Source organism: Callospermophilus lateralis, chromosome 1 (assembly GCF_048772815.1).
Source record: "Callospermophilus lateralis isolate mCalLat2 chromosome 1, mCalLat2.hap1, whole genome shotgun sequence".
NCBI classification, from domain to species: domain Eukaryota; kingdom Metazoa; phylum Chordata; class Mammalia; order Rodentia; family Sciuridae; genus Callospermophilus; species Callospermophilus lateralis.
Genome location: NC_135305.1, coordinates 201,778,804 through 201,787,835, shown reverse-complemented (window position 1 = coordinate 201,787,835; position 9,032 = coordinate 201,778,804). Strand labels below are relative to the sequence as shown.

The 9,032-nt window shown below is 41.0% G+C and overlaps 1 protein-coding gene, 1 long non-coding RNA gene and 2 other non-coding genes across 4 annotated transcripts; 1 reads left to right on the top strand and 3 right to left on the bottom strand.

Moving 5' to 3' along the window:
* Window positions 1-377: 377 nt before the first annotated feature.
* Window positions 378-4,752, bottom strand: Rpsa (ribosomal protein SA). The gene is made up of 7 exons (XM_076869223.1): window positions 4,702-4,752; window positions 3,610-3,776; window positions 2,709-2,827; window positions 1,602-1,847; window positions 1,094-1,222; window positions 820-985; window positions 378-559 (listed from the first exon to the last, which is right to left on the bottom strand). The coding sequence occupies exons 2-7, from the start codon at window positions 3,740-3,742 to the stop codon at window positions 465-467; spliced, it is 888 nt and encodes a 295-aa protein (XP_076725338.1). The 5' UTR covers window positions 3,743-3,776; window positions 4,702-4,752; the 3' UTR covers window positions 378-464.
* LOC143384080 (small nucleolar RNA SNORA62/SNORA6 family) lies at window positions 1,399-1,547 on the bottom strand. Its single transcript, XR_013089255.1, has one exon. It is a non-coding gene; the product is annotated as a small nucleolar RNA SNORA62/SNORA6 family (small nucleolar RNA).
* On the bottom strand, window positions 2,978-3,126 carry LOC143384086 (small nucleolar RNA SNORA62/SNORA6 family). Its single transcript, XR_013089256.1, has one exon. It is a non-coding gene; the product is annotated as a small nucleolar RNA SNORA62/SNORA6 family (small nucleolar RNA).
* A 161-nt stretch (window positions 4,753-4,913) lies between the features above and the next one.
* LOC143409233 (uncharacterized) lies at window positions 4,914-7,751 on the top strand. Its single transcript, XR_013092626.1, has 2 exons — window positions 4,914-5,011; window positions 7,454-7,751. It is a non-coding gene; the product is annotated as an uncharacterized LOC143409233 (long non-coding RNA).
* The last annotated feature ends 1,281 nt before the right edge of the window (window positions 7,752-9,032 follow it).

Here is a 9,032-nt window from a genome sequence, read left to right as displayed (position 1 = left end):
AAGAAAGCATAATACAAACATTCCCCACCACAGCCTGTACGCAAACTGACCAGGTGAAAGGAAATGTCTCTCAGTGTTGGGAAGATCATGGCCCCTTCGTGGATTCCAGCAGTAAGACTAAACCCCAAGTTTGCCCAACACAGGTATGCAGATGCCACAGTCATTTGTGCACTGGCTGCACAAATTGTAAACAGCAAGGTAAGCAGTGAAAACTAATTTACTATCTTGGTTCTCAAAAATTTACCAATAAAAATGATAGTGGAAGTCCACTTTCAGGACACGTTTCTTATAATAGAAAATTCAGAAAAACTCCCAGCAAAAGGTGTTAAGAGAATCCTAAACAGTTTGATCTAGAATTAAACTGAAGTAGACAAAACTTTTAGAAACTGGTGTTTATTTTCCGTAAACTGGTGCTTATTCTCCTTATTTCCACCTTGCTTGTTAATGTGTGACTGCAGAACAACTCAAGACCACTCGGTGGTTGTTCCTACCCACTCAGTGGCCTGAGCAGTGGGAGCTGCAGACCAGTCTTCAGTGGCTGGCTGGGCACTCCAGTCTTCTGTTAAGAAAAATACCAAAAAGCCATTAGCTCTGTCCCCAAAAGTACTACTATCCCTATTCTGCCCAACAACCCATCTATCAGATACTCATGGCCTTCTTTCACATAATATACCAAAGACAAAGACTAAGGCTAACATATTCCAAAAACACTTGAATTCAACAGCAAGGTTATTTGTAGATAGGCACACTGATTAAAAACCTTTTAATGCTAGCATAATTTCCTGAGATAAAAAATTTAAAAGTTCCCTGGATACATACCAGTAGGGAACTGCTGGATAGGTACAGAGGGCACCTGCACACCTTCAGACCAGTCTGCAACCTCAGGTTGAGTAGCAGTGAACTCAGGAGCTGGAGCAGTCCATTCACCCTGAAATTCCTCCTTGGTCACAGCCTTTTCAGCAGCAGCCTGCTCTTCCTTTTCAATCTGGTAATATACATATTGAAGTTTAGAAGAACCAACATTTAGTTTCCAAGAAGCACACACCAACGTAGCCCAATGCTCATGTGACAGCCTTTTGTGGAAGAAGCTTACCTCTTCAGGATCTCTGTAGAAATACAGATCAGGCATAACCTCCCATGGGTGCTCACGGGAAATGGTGCCACGCATGCGCAGAACTTCTCGGGCCAGCATCCACCACATCAGACCCACAGAATGAGCTCCCTGCAAGTATGCCGGGTTATTAGTTGACATCTATTCAACCCCAAATGGCAAGCAATTCCCTGTTCACCTTACCTGGCCCATATCATTTAGGCCCCTTGGTACCAAAAGTCATGAAGAAAACATAGGCTGCTTTCCAAATATCATCCATCTCTCTTTGCTGTTATACATAATAGTTTACTTGTAGCAAGGATTACTATCAAACTCCACTCACTGGGTCAGAATGGAGTGTTAGCGAAAAACTTGCCCCTCATGTAGCACACTACCTACACTTGCGAGTTCATCAGCCAGTTAATGGCCTCAACTCCAAGCTCTAACAATGTGCACAGGAATTTCCAATTCTTTTCTACAGTATTCATTTACAATACTGTAAAGTTGTTACCTTGTTGTTGCATGGAATGGCAATGTCCACATAGCGCAGAGGAGAGTCTGTGTTACACAAAGCAATGGTAGGCAGATTGACATAGGATGCTTCTGTAAGAGGCTGGTGGTCAGCCCTGGGATCAGTAACCACCAGAAGACGTGGCTCCCGGAAAGCTGCCTGGATCTGGTTAGTGAAGGTTCCAGGAGTGAAGCGGCCAGCAATAGGGGTGGCTCCAGTGGCAGCAGCAAACTTCAGCACAGCCCGCTGTTAGAATTAAAGGAAGAATTAGCAATAAGTACTCCAGGGATGGTTTCATAAGAATACCACACACCATCTGTCAATTCTGTAGTCACATAAACCAGCCCATTTAGTTGGGAGCTTCGAGACAGCCTTTTCTTAAAAATAAAGAAAGCATCACCCTTTCTTAAAAGCATCTAACAATTCTGGGTTAACTGAAAAGTCTTTTCAGGTCCTTCCTTACATGTCCTACCTGAAATGCTCTTCCCACTCAACCTCACTTCCTCCACTACTTCTGGTAGCTATAGAACTATACTGCCTGGTTTCAAATACCAAGTAAATCACTTTGTCAGTGACTTGGATAAGGTATTCATGTGCCTTTAAGTTCCTCGCTTAAAGGAACTGGCTATGAGAAATGCATACACCTAACAGAACAGTTTGGCACCTAATAAACATTTCTGAGGTCTGGTCAAATTTAATCAGTTACCCAATGTGAAGAAAAGTATATTACCACCTTTCCTTTTCTCCTCCAGAGACTATTACCTGCATGAAATGGCAACGTCCACATAGCAGAGGAGAGTCTATGTTACACAAAGCAATGGTAGGCAGATTGACATAAGATGCTTCTGTAAGAGGCTAGTGGTCAGCCCTGGGATCAGTAACTAGTCCCAGATTTATTTTTCTGCCATATCCCACAGATCTAGCATGTCAGGACCAGGCTGGATATGCTTGGTAAATTTTTGCTGAAAAAAGCAAGAGCAGTCCCTTAGTTCGTTCTATAGGAATAACTCAAATCTGTAAATATTTGGAATGTATAAAATCCTTAAAGAACTTCCAGAAATAATTGTCTATTTTGTTTCCATAAAAACTAAGCACCGTTGCACATACCTGGCCAGTATTCCTAGAGGATATGACACTGACATCAGCAGGGTTTTCAATGGCAACAATGGCACGAGCTGCCAGCAGAAGCTTCTCCCAGGTCCTCTTCAGATTTATGATGTAGATGCCTAGATGAGAACATTTGTTTTTGTACTAGGGATTAAATCCACAGCCTGGAATAAGATTAAATATACACTCCACCAGAGTTAAACCCCCAGATGGATTTTTTAACATGTTAACTGGCTATGCAAATAGCACATTCTTTGATAAATGTGAGTGTATGTGGCAGTGAGTACTATCAACTCCAGTCACAGAGATAAACTCTACTGGTGTTAGCGAAAATCCTGCCATTGATGTAGCACACTTCCGACACTCAGAAGTTCACTGGCCAAGACTGGCCTCCACCTGAGCTTTAATAGTGTGCATTGGCAAAGTCCATCTTTTTCTTTCTCCTGTAGAAATCTTTGGACCCCTGGGCTCCTCTCTAAGTTCTTACCCACTTCCAGGCCCTCTAGCCACTCTTCCTTTTCTATCTGCATTGGTAACATACTCATTCTATATCTCAGTTACAGCACTGCACTCCCAAGCTTAAATCTTTTACTCCAGGTTGTTGTCATAACCTATCTTTCCTTCTCTGTTTCCAAGCAAAGTTGCTTATCCCCATCCTTTGCTGTACTTTCTTCTTAGAATTCAGTTAAATAAACCTTTAAGTAGGAGGAACTATAGGAAATAAGGTACTTGACATTTCATCTTTTCAAATCCCCAAACCTAAGATATCAATAGTCTTCCCTCTAGAACTCAAAAGTATTTTCTCCCCACCACCACCAAAACCCTTAGTACTATCCATGAGATGGCATAGTCAAAACTTGTACTTACAGCTAAAATAACAAAAATTAAAGCAGTAACTGACCATCGCTTTTCCTTTTGTAGATATACTGTTCCATCTGGAAATCAAGGTTGGTGCCACCTAAGTGGGTTCCTGCTGCAAGAAATTTGAGGACATCCTCCTCCTTCATTTGCAGGACATCAAGGGCTCCGGACATTGTGACAGTTTCCCTTTAAAGTTACGACGGGAATCTGAAAGAAAAATGTTAACAATCTAGTGTGAATGAAGTGAAACAGGACTACTTTCTAACTATACCAGCAATACGGGTGGCTCCATTTAAACTTCAAGTTTAAATGCAACCAAATTTCATCTTCTACAGTGTCAGGTACTGAGCTTACAAGGTAGTGAAAGAACAAGACAGAAAATTAACGGACGCATAGCATACTAAGAATTACAGCAAATTAACTCTTTTTTTGGTACCGGTAATTGAACCCAGAGGCGCTCACCACTCAGTTATCTACCCAGTTCTTTTTGAGTTAGAAACTCACTTGCAATCTCTTGCCTCAGTCATTGGAGGCGCTGGATTTGCAGGTGTGAGCCACCACGCCCAGCATATCAAATCTTGTAAAGAAAAGTAGCGTGGGTTACAAAATACCAAGGTAATTTAAAAACCAGCGAACTAAATTTATCGATTCTCAAGGTACACACGAATAAAGCAAAGTTATGGACAAAGGTAACTAGATGTGAAAAGAGCCGTCATGTTTGAGCACATGCCAAGCATAACAGGGTTTTTTTCCCCAGAAAGTTGTAACCAAGTTTAGGAATTTACTTCCCAAAGCCATCACTTGTTTCGGAAAACCTTGCTAAGAATTTTAATTCCTGACCCGCAAGGCGCTAACAGAAAACACTACAGCCAAGCAGGTGGTGTAGATCGCCCTTTGGGTCTCGGTTTACTGCCGTCGGGGCGGGAAGGGACCCAGCCTACTCAGGCCATGATCCCTACCTCGGCCCGGGAGCCTAGCCACGTGTGGGCCGCAGGCCTGAGGCAGAGCACGCCGACGGAAGGCGGCCCAGGACCCACGGGCCTTCATTTTAGTTTTCGCGCCCTTTATCTGCATAGGAAACTGGTTCAGGATGATTAAGGAAGCGCGAGGCACCCCCCCCAAAAAAACGCACCAAGAACAACGCCGTATGGATCCCTCCCTGGGTAGCGCGGAAAGGACAGGCCGCCGGAAATGACGTTCTTATATAGCCCGTCATCAACCAATGGCAAAGAAAATCAAGCGGAAGGAGGGTGGAGCGGAGCGGCGCGACGCTGTGGCGCGACTTCCCGCTCCGGAAGGCGGACTCACAGCGCAAGCGCAGACTATTTTGAACCCGGAGGTTGACTTTCGGGTTTAACCGGGCTGCTCCGACACGCGTGCTTTACTTCAGTAATTCCTGTCAAGAATGCTTGCTGGATCGCTGGGACGCGGCCGTGGGCCAAGTATGTGACTGTCTTATCGAGTCGCAGGTGAACTTGGGCCGTTTCGTCGTCTGAGTTTCTCTTATTGTAATGTAGGACAGTATGTGCATCACATCAAGCCTAAGTGTTAAGTAAACAAAACCTGGAGGAACTATTACCAGCATGTAATTCAGATTTCTAGTGTTCACTTACGGAAAGTTTTCCCGAAAAAAAAGACTGTACACTTGAGGTTGTTAGTTTTTGGTAGACCCCCACACATACACCCACAAAAATGCAGTTTCTATCTGTAGGCCATTAATAAAGATTTATTCCATCCAATACAATACCATGCAGCCACTTAAAAAATAATGAAACTTGGACTGGGATTATGGCTCAGTGGCAGAGCACTTGCTTAGTGTGAGGCACTGGGGTTCAACTCTCAGCACTGCTTATCAATAAAGGTCCAATGACAACTAAAAAAAAAAAATATTTAAAAAATAATGAAGTTATGTTCTGTGATACCAAAAATAATTATTAGGAATGAGGACAATTATGAAGGTTTAAGTCCTGTGCTACTAAAAGATTACCATAAAGAAATGGTTTAAATTTAAATTATTAATAATACAGCAGATCTCAACCCTGGTTGCACTTGGAGAGTTTTTAAAGGTATAGTGCCCAACCCCATTTTTTTTTTTTTTATTTTTGTTTATTTTACAAATAGCTCCCAGATAATTCTATGTGAAGTTAACCTGAGGACCACATATGATGTAAGGGCATTGGCTTTCCCCGCCCCCTCTTTTTCTAGTATATTAATTTTTTTTCAATGAGGAACACAGGTTTTCAAATTGAAACAAAACAATACAGGGCAATGGGCAAAGTTTCAAATGCCAGATGGAACTCCTAGTCACTTCATTTCTGAGCTTCAATCCCATGAGACATATGAGAAGAGAGAAAAGGTGAATTATCCTTGGGGCTTGGAATGTGTTCTAGGACCACTTGCCACTGGAATCAGGATTTCCAGTAAATTTCAGTCTTATTTCATGTTTGGAGAAAATTAAGCTATTTTGTTTATTTGCACTCCCACCCCCTCAAAGCAAAACGAAGCACTACCCCAGAGCTCCAGTGACTGAAATTCACCAGGTGTAAGGCAGCAAATCCACATGGGAAGTCCATACATCCAGATTCATCTCTGCCCCTCTTCCCCAAGGGGCCTCACCTACAGGTTCTCTGGCCTCAAGGGTCAAAGGAGACTGAAGAGATCCTGAGGACATGGAACAGCTACCATGTCCCAAGTTTAAGAGATAGCTACTCTGTCTAACTTGCCTTCCGGTCTTTCACATCTTAAGTGCTTCTCCCAGCACAGGGCTCACAACATGGAGATCACCACACTGGTGGTTTGGGTGCCACTATGAAGCCAGGAACTGCTTTATGCTCTCCCATAGTCCTACCCAAATTATTATTTTTTTTTTTGCAATAATTGATCAGTTTTTATATTCTCTTTTTCTTTTAGTTGTGATCAATGAAAAACAACAAAACATCAACATTAAGTAATGCTATAGGTACATTTTATGTTTGATACAAGAGTTCTACTCAATACAACCACTATCACTGATGGAGTCCCATTGATGGATTTTTTTGCCATCATAGAAAATAAAAGTCAGCAGGAAACAAATAATCTTTCACTTACAACCAACAAAATGTTTTTTCCTGCTGTTGATTTTCACTACTATGTCAAGAACATCCACGAGTTTTAAAGATGTGCAAAGTTTTAACAGCAAAGTGACACCTGAGATTGTTAATGGCTACTTTTCAGTTTTATTTGTTCTCACAAGAACAAGGAGGGATAACTATAACTACAAAAAAATTATACTTATTATGCAGGATTTAAAGATTTATTTGTAAAACTAAGCAAATTTAAAATCTGCTTTCAAAAAATGCCAAGGCCTGACATTCAACATTTTTTAGCAAATATAAACTTTTTTGATCATTTCCTTTCATGAAAAGTGACACATTTCGTTTTATGAACCTGCCACCACAGATGCCTGGACTGACACCCAGGTGGACACGTGCTAATTTCACTCAAGAGTATAACTCACAAAAGGAAACATCCCCAATGTACCATCTAATTCAGTTTCACACATTTTCCTTGCCAACTCCTTAAACTGTCAGGATGAGAATTCAGTCTCTAGGACTCTTAATGAAATTACCAAAGTACAGAATAAGATTGCTTAGAAGCATAATTTTAGTGAGGACGTTTTCATGCTCCCTAAAGGATGACAATTCATTCAAGTACAAATAAAATTGGTCATGAAGTATTTCTGGAGTATTGTTCTTGATGTAAAAATAAAAGCATCCAATTGCTTGGAAGACAACCTGACAATGTTACCTTTTAGCACTAGTGGATAACTTAGCAGTGGTTTTGCTAGAGAGTTTGGTGCTCTTCTTCCGATGGGTGACAGAAGGTTCTTTCTTCATGATCTTCAGGCTCTGGAGCAGCAGGGTCTTGCTGGTTCAAATCTGAACTACCACTGCTTGTGCTGGGGCTGTCATCATCATCGGACATTTGCTTATCACTGGCCATCTTCATGAAGTTATCACTTGGAAAACTGAGGAGGAGACGTGGCGGCAGGAACGAGGCGGCGGCGGCGGCCAAATTATTTTAAATAGGACATTTTAATTTAAAACTTAAAGTATAAACTTATTGTAAACTTATAAATCATTAAATATATTTATGCTATGGGATGAAGCATGCCCCCAAAATACATGCTGGAGTTCTAATCTATAGTAGCTGTGGATGTGAACTTTTTTTGGAAATAGGGTCATTGTTATGCATTTGTAATCAAGCTAAGATGAGGTCCTGAGTCTGGGTGACTAGAGTTCTTAAGAGAGTTATTTGGACTTGCAGAGACATACCCAGAGAAGAAGACATGAAGACAGAGGTAGGGGATCAGAGTGATGCATGTGTAAACCCAGGAACACCCAGGATTGCCATCAGTCACCAGAAGAACAGACAAGAAATGGTTCTCCAGAACCTTCAAGAGAGCATGAAGTAAATGCTCTGCTTTATCTCCAGAACTGAAACAATTTGTTGTTTTGGTGATCCAGCTTATGGCTAATTTGTTTATACAACCCTATGAAACTAATACAATGTTCTAGAAACATTTACTCACTCAACCCTCACTACCACCCTAGGAGGTAGAAAAAAAAATTTTTTTTTAAAGAGAGAGAGAGAGAGAGAATTTTAATATTTATTTTTTAGTATTTGGCGGACACAACATCTTTGTTTGTATGTGGTGCTGAGGATCGAACCCGGGCCGCACGCATGCCAGGCAAGCGCGCTACCGCTTGAGCCACATCCCCAGCCCGGAGGTAGAAAATTTTAACTATTCCCATTTCCTAGTCACAATTTCAATATGTCTAAGTCAAGTGCTATGTGGATCAGAACCCAAGATAACCACAAGACCACACAACTCCGTCTGCTCCTTGGATAAAGCAATGACTTTCCTAAATTTGAAAGAAAATACTTGGATAGCCCCAGTAGAAGGGGACAGTAACAAGTGTTGAAGGGGATGTGGAGAACCTGGAAATTCTAGACACTCCTGCTGGGAATGTAAAATGGTGCAGCTGCTTTGGAAAACAGTTTTTGAAAACTTCCCAAAGTATTAAACATTTACCATTTGGTCTAGTAATTCCAAAAATGAAAAAAAAAATCCCAACACTTGTACATGAATATTCATAGCAGCATTATTTACAACAGCTTCAAAGTGAAATTAACCCAAACATTCTTCAATTCAAGAATGGATTAATAAAGCACAGTTGCCTGGCTGGTCCTAGAGTTACATATGTATAAACTCAACTAAAATGTGATTAAAAAGGTTAAAACAAAAAAACCTTATATTTTGTACTGAACATGTATAGACTCTTCTTGTCATTATTCCTTGAACAATGCAGTGTGTCAACTAGTTCCAAAGTATTTACATTACATTTGATATAAATTATGAGTAATTTAGAGATGATTTAAAATATAAGGGAAGATGATGTAGGTTATATGCAAATATTATGC

What these genes read in the sequence shown, in the direction of transcription:
- Rpsa (XM_076869223.1), bottom strand. Translation starts at nt 3,742, where the DNA reads ATGTCCGGAGCCCTTGATGTCCTGCAAATGAAGGAGGAGGATGTCCTC. An exon ending in CCTCTAGGAATACTGGCCAG is followed by an intron (nt 1,848 to 2,708) that starts GTATGTGCAACG and finishes TAATTCTAACAG; the next exon opens with CGGGCTGTGCTGAAGTTTGC. An exon ending in TCTACAGAGATCCTGAAGAG is followed by an intron (nt 986 to 1,093) that starts GTAAGCTTCTTC and finishes GTATATTACCAG; the next exon opens with ATTGAAAAGGAAGAGCAGGC.